The sequence below is a fragment of the Mauremys mutica genome, chromosome 6 (assembly GCF_020497125.1).
Source record: "Mauremys mutica isolate MM-2020 ecotype Southern chromosome 6, ASM2049712v1, whole genome shotgun sequence".
In the NCBI taxonomy this organism is placed as follows: Eukaryota; Metazoa; Chordata; order Testudines; family Geoemydidae; genus Mauremys; species Mauremys mutica.
This window is the reverse complement of record NC_059077.1, coordinates 23753288-23766693: the sequence shown is the minus strand read 5'-3', so window position 1 is coordinate 23766693 and position 13406 is coordinate 23753288. Positions and strand designations below refer to the sequence as shown.

Genomic DNA, 13406 nt, shown 5'->3' with positions numbered 1-13406 from the left:
GACAGATACCAAAGTGACACCACCAAGCGGACTATATTAGATTAGGTATACCTGGGCAAGAGTTTGAGACTGGGTGGAAAAAGCAATTTACCTCCTGAGATTAAACAAAAAAATCAACCCCAAAAGGGAGCATTATATCAAAGACAAGAGAAGCATGTTTTTATTTTAAATGTCATTTACATTTTTTGGTGAAGAATATTTAGATGGGTACGGATAGTTTACTTTCTGTTCTTATTTTTCTTATACTGATAAGACCCATTTTATAATCATAGTAAGACTCTTCACATTGTGTGTCATGTTTGGATATTACAACTTTTCATGTGATTGTGGCATTTGCCCTTTATTCTTATTCCTAACAATCCACTTGTGTCATGGCAATATACAAACACACCAAACACTTTATTATCCTGATGTGTGTGTGTAAATATTAATATTTAAGTGATTTATAAAATACTGTTGGTTACACAGCCACATCTTTATGTTTGTCAAGAGTGTTACACTTTTTCCTGCTTTTCCATCAATATGTATGTGTGGAGCAATATAAAGGGAATTAATGGCATCAGCAGGACTAATAAAACACTTAAAGTTTACGTAAGTAAACATCTGCAGGATTGGATTCTTGGTATGAAAAAATAAATTGGCTTTTCACCTTTTCAATGTCTTGGGCTCTTTGCTCCTCCTGGATTTTTTGAACTTTCTGTTGTTCTGCAAACTGTATACAAGCTATTTTATTTTCCATGTGCTTAGATTTCATTTCAAAATGCTCTGAAACCTGCTGCAGTCTCAAGTCAGTCTGCCGCGGCATTAGGTTTCTAAGACGCTATGATGAAATAATGTTTCAAGATATCTCAGAGTTAGAAACAGTAACACAAACATTACATTTAACCAGTTAAACAGTAACACAAACATTACATTTAACCACTTAAACATTAAACTATTGTACTTCCGAAACTCAAAACTGTCCTATTTAAGAAAATAGTTTTGAATAGGCACTTCCCATATACTGTACTGATGTTCACAGAACAGCTAGATATACAGGATTTTTTTTTCTCCAGAAAAATTGCCAGATTTGCTGAAATTGACATAGAGAGTTGTAAATTACAGGACGGCAAATGGTATTTGAACAGATGAATTCAGTCAATTGCAGGAAATGCTGAATCAGGTGTTCCTTGTTTCTTTAGCTGCACCTCTTTTCCCTTTTTGGTTTCTGCTATCCACATACAGCCGCCTTGGTGAAGGGATATTATAGCTGCTCCCACTCTCCTTGAGGATCGTTCTGCCAGTGGAGACGTATGTCTGATTTTGTGCCACCAAACAGCATATACACAAGGGATAAATTTGGTTCACAACACACAGCTTATTCAAAATTGCTCACCCTCATGAGGGAGTGTGGCCTGCTCTGAGAGAGCACTCCTAATGAGATCAGGGAGTGTGTGCTCTGGCAGGACCTACACCGCTAACCCTCTTCTCAGTCTTCTGCTCTTTGCTCAATTTCTGCATGCAAACTGTACTGCCGAGAAGAATAAGATGGCAGCTGCTGTAAAACTACTGGCCTGTGCTGTTATTTCCTTTGAGGCAAAAAAGAAGCCTGGGGAAGAAAGTAGGCAACAAATGGAAAGAGGCAAAGCAAGGAAACAGAGAATCTTGAAGCTGATTGGCCTGCCTGTGAATCAATGAAAGGGATGGAAAACTAAGCATCTGTCACAGACGCTTCACATAGGTACTCTATGTTGAACAGAAAGTTCTGTTAAATGAGCTGAATGTTTTGAGGGGGTTTTTTGTTACCCAAAAGGTATATGTAAATGTGCTGCATTTTAGTCTGTTGATTATCCGGTGATGTATATGACAAACTTAATTAACCTACCTCTCGATACAACTTGCTCTCAATGCCCTGGAGCTTTGCAGGTGCTGCAGGTCTCATTGCTTCCATGGCTACTCCTGTGAGCCCCGCCTTTTTCTTTTTTTCTAGGGCAACATACAGTTGATACAAAAGCTTGGTTGCAGCCCCATGCTGTTCAGTCATGATATTTTGGGCCTCATGTTGGTCAAACTGCACACCAAGGAGTTGAAATGTTGGTTCCAGGCGAGAAAAATTGTTAAGTTTAGAGTTTGCGACCCTATATGTTTAAAAAACAAAACTATATGTAGTATGGTATTTTGCTACGATAAAGTACTATACATACTGCAAAGTACTATGTTACTTTGCACTTCACAGAGTTTATTTTCATAGAGCTTAAGGCCAGAAGGGACCATTAGAAACACTACCTGAATGTCCAACTTGCTGCAGTAAGCACTGTGATGACATATACCACTATATCAGGTTATTAGGAAAAAACCTGACTCTGAATAAGAGTTAAAGGTAGGTTGTAATGTGCATGGTGAGTACAAAAATAATTATTCATTGATACACGCTCAAAAGAAACAATTCAAAATATTCAATATATTCAAAACTTTCTGATTTAAACAAAACCCTTTCATTAACCTAGGTAGCTGTAGGAGAGAATGCAGGCAGAAGCACAGCAGCAGAGTGGGGGCTATCCAGTTTATCGTGCTGAATGCAGCATGTATGATTACCTGCCCTGTGGGTGGGTGGCGTATGTGTGCATTCGGTGCACGGAACTCCTGGCCCTCAGAGACCGTGTTCGGGCTTTGGAGGCTAGGGTGGTGGAACTGGAGGAGCTAAGAGAGGTATGTTGATAAGGCTTTCTGGGACACTGTAGATCTGTCCCACCTCCGGTCAGACAGCCTCTGCGCTGTTGAGGAGGATGAAAGGCCCAGGGAAGGAGAGCAGTCAGTGGGAGCAGAGGGAAACCTTCCCATAGTTGGGATCCTCCTTCCAGATGGTGTTGGGGTATTCTCTCACACGGAGGTTACCTCTCCGGGGGAGGGAACTCCAATCACTAGGAAAAGGCAGGTGTTAGTAATGGGAGTGTAGCAGGGCAGTTACCCCACTCCTGCCCTGAAGGGCTTAAAACAGCCCTGGGAGAGGGCTATGGCAGGAAAAGCAGCTACTAGGCTGATTGGGGAAGCAGCTGCAGCTGGGCCACGCCCCAATCAGGCCTCAGCTGGCCCTATATAAGAGGTTGGGAGCCACAAGCTCAACAGTCTCTCTTTGCATTCAGAGAGAGAAGGGCCTGGCTGCAGGGAGGGTAACCAGGTATCTGGAGCGGAGCGGAGCCAGGGAAAGGTCAAGGTCACCAGGGAGCTCCAGCCTAGGAAAGCCCCAGGCTGCAGGCCTGGTAAGGCCTATTAGGTACTGAGTGGCAGGGGCAGCAGGTCCAAACCCCTTTGCCTGTGATGAGTGGCTTATACTGCAGTCTGCCCCAGTGAACAAGGGCTATATGGAGACTGGGCAGTAGCCAAGACTGAGGTAAAGAGGGGATAGTGGGTGGGGGTTCCCCTGGGAGGGGGAGACCCAGACTGGGAGGGGGAGTACTGCCAGGGGGCAGCACCCATTTAAAGGGGCAGTGGGGTCCTGGGAGGGACATGGGGGGCAAGGGGCAGCAGGACACCAGCCTGCAGAGGGTGTTCTGGAGGCTAGATGAGCTAATTCCCTGAGAGACCAGCAGGAGGCACTGCAAGGGTGAGTCCCACACATTTACATGAGATTCAATCATTAGAAGCATAGATAGCTGGGTTTGTGATGACCGGGAGACCCATATGGTGATTTGCCTGCCTGGTGCGAAGGTTGCGGATCTCTCAAGGCATCTAGATAGACTTATGTGTAGTGCTGGAGAGGAGCCGGTGGTTGTGGTACATGTAGGTACCAATGACATAGGGAAGGGTAGGAGTGACATCCTGGAGGCCAAATTTAGGCTGCTAGGGAAGAGACTGAAATCCAGGATGTCTATGGTGGCATTCTCCGAAATGCTTCTAGTTCCACACACAGGGCTATGTAGGCAGGCAGAGCTTCAGGGTCTCAATGCGTGGATGAGAGGATGGTGTATGGAGGAGGGGTTTAGATTTATTAGGAATTGGGAAAACTTTTGGGATACGGGGAGCCTATACAGGAGGGATGGGCTCTATCTAAACCAAAGTGGAACCAGACTGCTGGCACTAAACATTAAAAAGGTTGCAGAGCAGTTTTTAAACTGAAAGATGAGACTGCTGCAGAAGAGAATGTGGATCAGACAGACTTCTCTTAGAGGAGAGTCTACTGACAGAGATTCTCTAGGTTTTAGTCAGGAGGAGAGGATGGAAGAGGATAAAGTAGGGGCCGGATCAGACAAGAAACATGCACATAAAAAAGAATCCGACACATCAGAAAAGGGCAGACAAATAAACAGTGACAAGTTTTTAAAGTGCTTGTACACAAATGCTAGAAGTCTAAATAATAAGATGGGTGAACTAGAGAGCCTCGTGTTAAAGGAGGATATTGATATAAAAGGCATCACAGAAAGCTGGTGGAGTGAGAACAGTCATTGGGACACAATCATTCCAGGGTACAAAATATATGGGAAGGACAGAACAGGTTGTGCAGGAGGGAGAGTGGCAATGTATGTGAAAGAAAATGTAGAATCAAATGAAGTAAAAATCTTAAGTGAATCCACATGTTCCATAGAATCTCTATGGATAGTAATTTCATGCTCTAATAAGAATATAACATTAGGGATCTATTATCGACCACCTGACCAGGACAGTGATAGTGATGATGAAATGCTAAGGGAGATTAGACAGGCTATCAAAATAAATAACTCAGTAATAGTGGGGGATTTCAATTATCCCCATATTGACTGGGAACATGTCACCTCACAACGAAATGCAGAGACAAAATTTCTTGATACTTTAAATGACTGCTTCTTAGAGCAGCTGGTACAGGAACCCACAAGGGGAGAGGCAATTCTCAATTTAGTCCTGCGTGGAGCGCAGGATCTGGTCCAAGAGGTAACTATAACAGGACCGCTTGGAAATAGTGACCATAATATAATTAAAATTCCTTTGGTAGGAAGAACACCTCAACAGCCCAACACTGTGGCATTTAACTTCAGAAAGGGGAACTATGCAAAAATGAGGGGGTTAGTTAAAAAGAAATTAAAAGGTACAGTGACTAGAGTGAAATCCCTGCAAGCTGCATGGACACTTCTCAAAGGCCCAACTTAAATGTATACCCCAAATTAAAAAACACAGTAAAAGAGCCACCGTGACTTGACTTAACCATGTAAAAGAAGGAGTGGGAGATTAAAAGGAATCTTTTAAAAAGTGGAAGCCAAATCCTAGTGAGGTAAATAGAAAGGAGTCAAATTAAGTTTAAAAATGTAATAAGAAAAGCCAAAAACTCAAAAGGTAATAACAAAATGTTTAAGTACATCAGAAGCAGAAAGCCTGCTAAACAACCAGTAGGGCCCTTGGACGATCAAGATACAAAAGGAGCGCTTAAAGACGATAAAGTCATTGCGGAGAAACTAAATGAATTCTTTGCTTCAGCCTTCATGGCTGAGGATGTTAGGGAGATTCCCAAACCGAGCTGGCTTTTGTAGGTGACAAATCTGAGGAATTGTCACAGATTGAAGTGTCATTAGAGGAGGTTTTGGAATTAATTGATAAACTTAACAGTAAAAAGTCACCGGGACCAGATGGCATTCACCCAAGAGTTCTGAAAGAATTCAAATGTGAAATTGCAGATCTCTGAACTATGGTTTTAACCTGTTCTTTAAATCGGCTTCTGTACCCAATGACTGGAAGATAGCTAATGTAATGCCAATATTTAAAAAGGGCTCTAGAGGTGATCCCAGCAATTACAGACCAGTAAGTCTAACGTCAGTACCGGGCAAATTAGTTGAAACAATTGTAAAGAAAAAAATTGTCAGACAGATAGAAGAACATAAATTGTTGGGCAAAAGTGAACATGGTTTCTGTAAAGGGAAATCGTATCTTACTAATCTATTAGAGTTCTTTGAAGGGGTCAACAAACATGTGGACAAGGGGGATCCAGTGGACATAGTGAACTTAGATTTCCAGAAAGCCTTTGACAAAGGTCCCTCACCAAAGGCTCTTACATAAATTAAGCTGTCATGGGATAATAGGGAAGGTCCTTTCATGGATTGAGAACTGGTTAAAAGACAGGGAACAAAGGATAGGAATTTATGGTAAATTCTCAGAATGGAGAGGCGTAACTAGTGATGTTCCCCAAGTGTCAGTACTAGGACCAATCCTATTCAACTGATTCATAAATGAACTGGAGAAAGGGGTATAAAGTGAGGTGGGAAAGTTTTCAAATGATGCTAAACTGCTCAGGATAGTGAAGACCAAAGCAGACTGTGAAGAACTTCAAAAAGATGTCACAAAACTAAGTGACTGGGCAACAAAATGGCAAATGAAATTTCATGTGGATAAATGTAAAGTAATGCACATTAGGGAAAAATAACCCCAATTATACATACAATATGATGGGGGCTAATTTAACTACAACTAATCAGGAAAAAGTAATTGGAGTCATCATGGATAGTTCTCTGAAGATGTCCATGCAGTGTGCAGCGGCAGTCAAAAAAGCAACTAGGATGTTAGGAATCATTAACAAAGGATAGAGAATAAGATGGGGAGTCTCTTACTGCCCTTATATAAATCCATGGTATACCCACATCTTGAATACTGCGTACAGATGTGGCCTCCTCATCTCAAAAAACTGGCATTAGAAAAAGTTCAAAAAAGGGCAACTAAAATGATTAGGGGTTTGGAACGGGTCCCATATGAGGTGAGATTAAAGAGGCTAGGACTTTTCAGCTTGGAAAAGAGAAGACTGAGGGGGGATATGATAGAGGTATATAAAATCATGAGTGATGTGGAGAAAGTGAATGAGGAAAAGTTATTTACTTGTTCCCATAATATAAGAACTAGGGGCCACCAAATGAAATTAATAGGCAGCAGGTTTAAAACAAATAAAAGGATGATGTTCTTCACACAGTGCACAGTCAACCTGTGGAACTCCTTGCCTGAGGAGGTTTTGAAGGCTAGGACTATAACAGGGTTTAAAAGACAACTAGATAAATTCATGGAGTTAAGTCCCTAGCCTCTGTTTGTCAGAGGGTGGAGATGGATGGTAGGAGAGAGATCACTTGATCATTACCTGTTAGGTTCACTCCCTCTGGGGCACCTGGCATTGGCCACTGTTGGAAGACAGTTGGATGGACCTTTAGTCTGACTCAGTATGGTCATTCTTATGTATGAAAGCTCTACTGGAGTCTAAAAGCAATCTAGGATTTTTGATTGATTTATTTTAAAAGGGTATACAATTGGTTAAAAAAGCTCTTTACTTAAATTTTCTGTGGATACTGCTTTAATCTAGCTAGCATGGTTAATCATGAAGACATGGCAGCAAGGACTTCACTGCAGGCTAACAACCCAAGTACATACCCAGAGTTCCTGATGGGCTTGTACTGGGGCAGCTAGCCTGTGCTGAAATGTGTGCTGCCACTCCTTCATTCCTACAGTAGAACCTCAGAGTTACGAACACCTTGGGGTCGTTTGTATGTCCGAATGTTCATAATTCTGAACAAAACATTATGGTGGTTCTTTCAAAAGTTTACAACTGAACATTAACTTAATACAGCTTTGTAACTTTGCTATGCAGAAGAAAAATGCTGCTTTTAACTATCTTTAAATGATATAAGCAGAGAAATAGTTTCTTTACCTGGTCAAATCTTCTTTTAAAACTTTCCCTTTATTTTTTTTAGTAGTTTACGTTTAACACAGTACTGTATTTGCCTTTTTTTGTCTCTTCTGCTGCCTGATTGCCTACTTCCGCTTCCATATGAGGCTGACCAGTCATTTCATAGCTCTGGTGTTCGTAACTCTGAAGTTCTACTCTACTGTTACCTGTTCTAAGTAGATTAGAGCTAGCACAAGTATGCCTACCTGTTCTCCAAGCCCACCTTCATTTGCTAAGTGGATATGTCATCAGATAGAAACTCCATCCTACTACTAATTTCATTAGAAGATTTTATTATAAATGTCCTTTGCCCAGTCAATGGGAAATTTATTGAGATTCCAATTCCTGCATAATTTACGTCAGAAGTGCATTCTGACTGTTAAAAGAATGAGGGACATGCTTCTGACTGATACTTGGTCCCTTCCGGGTGGTCTGGAAGTCTAGGGAGGCCGCAGATGGCCACCTTCTTGGTGCTGGGGCTACGCACCGCCCACCTTCGCACGCCCTCCCGGTGCTCCTTTGGGGCTGGGGGACTAGCTGCAGGACTGGGCCAGTGGCTGCAGTGGGGAGGGGCATCTCTGCACTCTGCTGGCAGGGCAGGTGGCTCTGTGCTCCAGTGTGGGTGGAAGTGGTAGGGGCTGGGGACCAGCCTCCCCAAGCCGGTGGATCACACACCGCCCATGACCTTCTCATAATTCCTTCAAAGTCTCTCTCCTAAAAATCATGCCCTGTCAAATTACAAATGGATTGGCTTTGGTTTGGCAAATATAAGAAATAGAAAGAGAAAATCAGGTTTATGACTTAAGCCTTGTTTCACAAGTAGCTATGGAGAGGCTAAGCTCTTTCTGTAATATGGTTCAGTAAAGATATACTATTCTGAAGAGTTCACCTATTATCAAACAGACTTTCATTTTCACTCCAGTAATAGTCTCACTAATGCCATATATAGAGGTAGTATCACCTCCCTATGTGACGTTCTCATTGCTTATAAACCAAGGATTGTGCTAGCCCACTTGGCCACAGCATTGCACTGGCAGATCATGTTCAACTGGTTATCCATCATGATCCCTAAAGCCTTTTAAAAATCACTGCATTCCAGGATATGGTCCCCCATCCTGTAAGTATGACCTACATTCTTTGTTCCTAGATATGACCTTGCATTTGGCTCCATTTGAACTTGTTTTAATAAACCCAGTTTAACAAGTGATCCAGATCTCTCTGTATAACTGATGATGAGTTAATTATCCATCCACCAATTTTTGTGTCATCTGGAAACTTTATCAACACTGACTTTATAGATATTGAATAGCATTGGGACAAGAACAGATCTTTGTAGGACTTCACTAGAAACACTCCACTGAATGATTATTTTCCTATTTTTGACATCTGTTAGCCAGTTTTTAATCTATTTAATGTTACATCAATTTTGTACAGTGCTAATTTTTTAATCAAAAGTTCATGCAGTGCTAAATCAAATACCAATTTTCCATAGGACCATGTTGATTGACATTAATTGTGCTGCAATCCTTTATCATCCTCATATATCTTTCCAGTAAATATTTAATTAATGTTCAGATCCTTTGGAAGTATGCAGCTAGTGCATATAATATGTCGCTAACTAATGACTGGTATGTAACTTCATCAAATCCTGCTAGGTATCACTAAAAAATCTTCAATGATAAACATCTTGTATAAGTTACATAGAATATATAATGATGCTCTAGCTGTGCCTTAAGTTACAAACCTGCTTTGTGAAAATTGGTTAAAGTCATCCTGAAGTTCATATTTGTGCAGAATTTCTCCAATTAGGTAGCCAGTAGAAAATTCTTTTGGGAATGATTTTGGATCTGGGTTAAAAAACAAGCAACAGCAACAAAATACAAAGTACCATATGAATAATAGAGATAATTACAGAGTGTGTATAACATCAGAGACTTGTACTTAATTTTTAGTTCAACTCATTATTGCTCTTAAAATCTTTACACTGTAAGTTAACTTTAAAGTTTTGTTAACTCAATACTATATTAAAATAACTTTAGGATTAGAAATGGTCTTCAGGTAGCCAGTATTTATGTTGTATAACTCTACTAAAAGCCAAATTCCATAATCTACTTCATCTAAAATCTAAATTTCAATATCAAAAGGTAAATTACGCTATTATAACTATTTACACTTGGCTCAATTAAAATTTTGCAAAACCAATACTTGACAGGTTACAGTTACCAACTCTTCTGCTCCTAAAACACACACAGAAACAAAAACAGCCAGTAAATACGTTCTAATAGTCCTGATTTAGAGTAAGGGATGTCTCTCTCATTATAGAATAGATGCTCCTCTAAAGTCAATAATTCAAACAGCAGGAATTGCTGTATAAATATAAATTCAGGTACTTTCTATCCTCAAGTCCTTATAAAGTGATAGAATAGAAATTTTTCGTGGCCCCTGAGTCCACAGGGATCTAGGGGAGAATCATCACCATTTTTTTTCACAAGTTATTTTTGAGATTTTAAAGAGATTATGTTGTAATTATTTGTGTGGAAAAAGTAAAATCCACAGCTGGTTTTAGCCCTTTATTTGGGTCTGAGGAAAGAGGGTGAATTCACATATATATCAGCCAGAGCTATCATGTAGTACTACTACTGCCACTGGCATTACCTCAAGGTCAGTAACTCTCATATATGGCATGCGGCATCTGCAGGAAGGTATATGAATGCCTATAGGTAAATCAAAATTCAGACGCGTATGGAAGAGAATTAGGGCGCCAGTATTTTCAGTTGCACGTAGTTATTACAGAGAGTGCACAAAGCCTACTGCAGGTATAGCGAGTATATGAATAATACCAACGTGCCAACAACCCGACTGCCATCCGCGCAGCAGAACCCTCCTGCTACTCCCACCTTACCCAGGCACCACATTCCCAAACTTGCCTGCAGACGCCCAAACAGACTCACCCGTCTCCCGGACGTCAAAGTCTCCCCCAAAGTGACTGCCAGCCATGGCACATCGAAAGTCGAGCAGGGACCCCATCTCTCTAGCTGTACAGTGATACTGAGCCCGTCTTGCTGTGGCGCAGGCCGAGGGGGCAGTCCCCGGTGCACTGCGCTCTGGGACTCCCCTTCGGGCAGCAACTCGGGCGCCCTTGCACCGTACGTAAGAATTGCCCGGGGGCACCTATCCACCGGCCCCTGCGAACAGACACACCTGGGGGGGGTACCTAGAGGCATAGGCGGCGAGTTCTATGGGCCCGTGGAGCCCAGGCCCCACCAATAATCCCGAGGGTGGGCCCAGCTCCACCAATGTTTGGGCCCCAGGCCCTGTGCTCCAGGGGTCCCCGCGCCAGCAATGTGGGCGCTCTTACCTCAGCGGCAGCTCTCCCCAGCCCCAGAGAGGCAGCGCAGAGCCCTCTGAGTCCCGCCGCGGCTGGGATTTAAAGGACTCAGGGCTCCCCGCGGCTGCCAGCAGCCCAGAGCCCTTTGAATCCCAGCCCCTGGCCGCTGATTGCCCCCTCCCCAGACCCCTGCCCCAATTGCCCCTCAGGACCCCCACCCCCTATCTAAGCACCACTGGTCCTTGTCCCCTGATTACCCCCTCCCGAGACCCCTGCCCCTAACTGCCCCTTGGGACCCCAGCCCCTATCTAAGCCTCCCTTCTCCTTGTCCCCAACAGCCCCCTCCTGAGACTCCACCCAACTTCCCCCCAGGACCCCACCCCCTACCTGTCCCCTGATAAACCTCCTGGACTCCCATGCCTCTCCAATTGCTGCCTGTCCCCTGACTGCCCCTTCGAACCTCTGCCCCATCCAACCCCCCCCTGCTCCTTGTCCCTTGACTGCCCCCCGGAACCCCCTACCCCTTCTCCAACCCCCAAACTGCTTACTGTGCCACTCAGACCAGCGTGTCTGGCTCCATGCAGCTCCAGACAGTTGCTGCCATGCTCCCCCATGGAGCCCACAGCCCTCTCCCACCCCCAGCACCTGCCTTCCAGATTTGAACACCTCAAAATTCAAGCTCCGTTTGGGCAGCTTTTACTTCATTTCTCCCAAATCAGTTTCCCCTGCAAGGTGCCAACTGAAGGTGTTGGAAAACAGAGAGATCGGGTGGCCTCCTAATGCCTGGAAAAGAGACAAAGGCCAGAGGAGGGAGTGTCAGTGCCTGTGCGGACTTCTGGGAAGTGCATGGTGTGGAAGGGGATGCTGTGATGCTTTGGAACAACTCCATACAAAGCCAGTCAGGACTCTGGGGGAGCCTCCTCTCTCGGAGCATACTGTCTCCAGGGCAAGAAGCTTACACCTTCCTGGGTCTGACCTCAGAGCATTCAGCTTGCCCTTCCACATCATGCACTTTCCACAGCGAGTCTGCCCAGGCGGGTCCTGGGGCAACCAGAGGTCCCTGCACCCCAACTCCGCAGTCAGATGTGACTCTCAGCCAGACAGTAAAACAGAAGGTTTGCAGGTAAATATGCCCAATGGTCTGGGATGAGATCTGAGTTACTACAGAGAATTCTTTCTTGGGTGCTGGCTGGTGAGTCTTGCCCACATGCTCAGGGTTTAACTGATCACCATATTTGGGGTCGGGAAGGAATTTTCTTCCAGGGCAGATTGGCAGAGGTCCTGGAGGTTTGTTGCCTTCCTCTGCAGCGTGGGGCACTGGTCACTTGCTGAAGGATTCTCTGCACCTTGAGGTCTTTAAACCACGATTTGAGGACTTCAATAACTAAGACATAGGTTAGAGGTTTGTTACAGGAGTGGGTGAGTGAGATTCTGTGGGCTGTATTGTGCAGGAGGTCAGACTAGATGATCATAATGGTCCCTTCTGACCTTAAAGACTATGAGTCTATGAGATGACGGGAACACAGTTTAAACAGAGCTTGTTGGTACAGAAAACAGAACCCCTCTGTCAGGTCTATCTTAGGGGGTGGGGAGCCCAGAACCAAGTTCTGGGTCTCTCCCCATTTCCCCAGCCAGCTCCAAACTGACACTCCCTCCTCTGGCCTCTGTGTCTCTTCCGGACAAGGAGGCCACCTGATCTCTTTGTCCCCAACACCTTCAGTTGGCATCTTGCAGGGGAAACTGAGGCACCCACACAGTATTCAGAGAAAATATTAACATTCCCACTTGATCACAACAAGTGCAACAAAATATAATACTGTATATTGAAGTAGGCAAGTGCTGCTTCTGACTTTCCACTTTTAATTGACCCTTGTAATCTTGTGGCACTGACGCGTTATAGCTTCATTTTATATCGGCTTACAGGGCGGGAGCGGGGGGGCACCACCATTTTGGGCCCCACCAAAAATTATACAAACCTGCCGCCTATGCCTAGAGGTGCCTAGGCACACGGTGGTCTGTGGGCACCCCCGGGCCCTGCCTCCCCAGCTGCGGCACCGTCCCCTATGCGGCACCAGCCCCGCGTATCCTTACCACGCTGCCCAGGACCCAGGTGTCGGAGCCCTTGACTCACCCACGGCCCGGGAGAGCTTCACCTCCCGGTTCAGCCACTCGCACAGAATGTCCGACATGGCGGCCGCACGCGAACCCCGCTCACACGGGCCCGGCTCCGCGTCCCGTTACCATGGTGCCATGCAGGCAGCATCTAACGCATGCGCTGTAGCGGGGAGCTCGGGAATACGTAGCGGGACCAGGTGTGCCTTGTGAACTGCGCATGTTACAGGGGGGCGGGGAGAATGCCTTCTACTGAGCGCATGCGTCCAGAGCGGGGGTGAGCGTGAACTGTTTTGTGTTGGCCGCGTTCGGCGCTGGCGC

The 13406-nt window shown here is 44.6% G+C and overlaps 1 protein-coding gene across 2 annotated transcripts in view; it reads right to left on the bottom strand.

The window, feature by feature from the left end:
* The window catches only part of LOC123372662 (sperm flagellar protein 2-like), a 64697-nt gene extending 51440 nt beyond the window's left edge, over positions 1–13257 (bottom strand). For both annotated transcript variants that reach the window (XM_045020939.1, XM_045020940.1), the window contains exons 1-4: positions 13105–13257; positions 9390–9492; positions 1865–2117; positions 650–820 (exon numbers count right to left, since the gene is read on the bottom strand). In XM_045020939.1, coding sequence (XP_044876874.1) covers positions 650–820; positions 1865–2117; positions 9390–9492; positions 13105–13162 — 585 coding nt within the window. In that variant the 5' untranslated portion in view covers positions 13163–13257. The remainder of the gene's footprint in view (positions 1–649; positions 821–1864; positions 2118–9389; positions 9493–13104) is intronic.
* Positions 13258–13406: the final 149 nt, after the last annotated feature.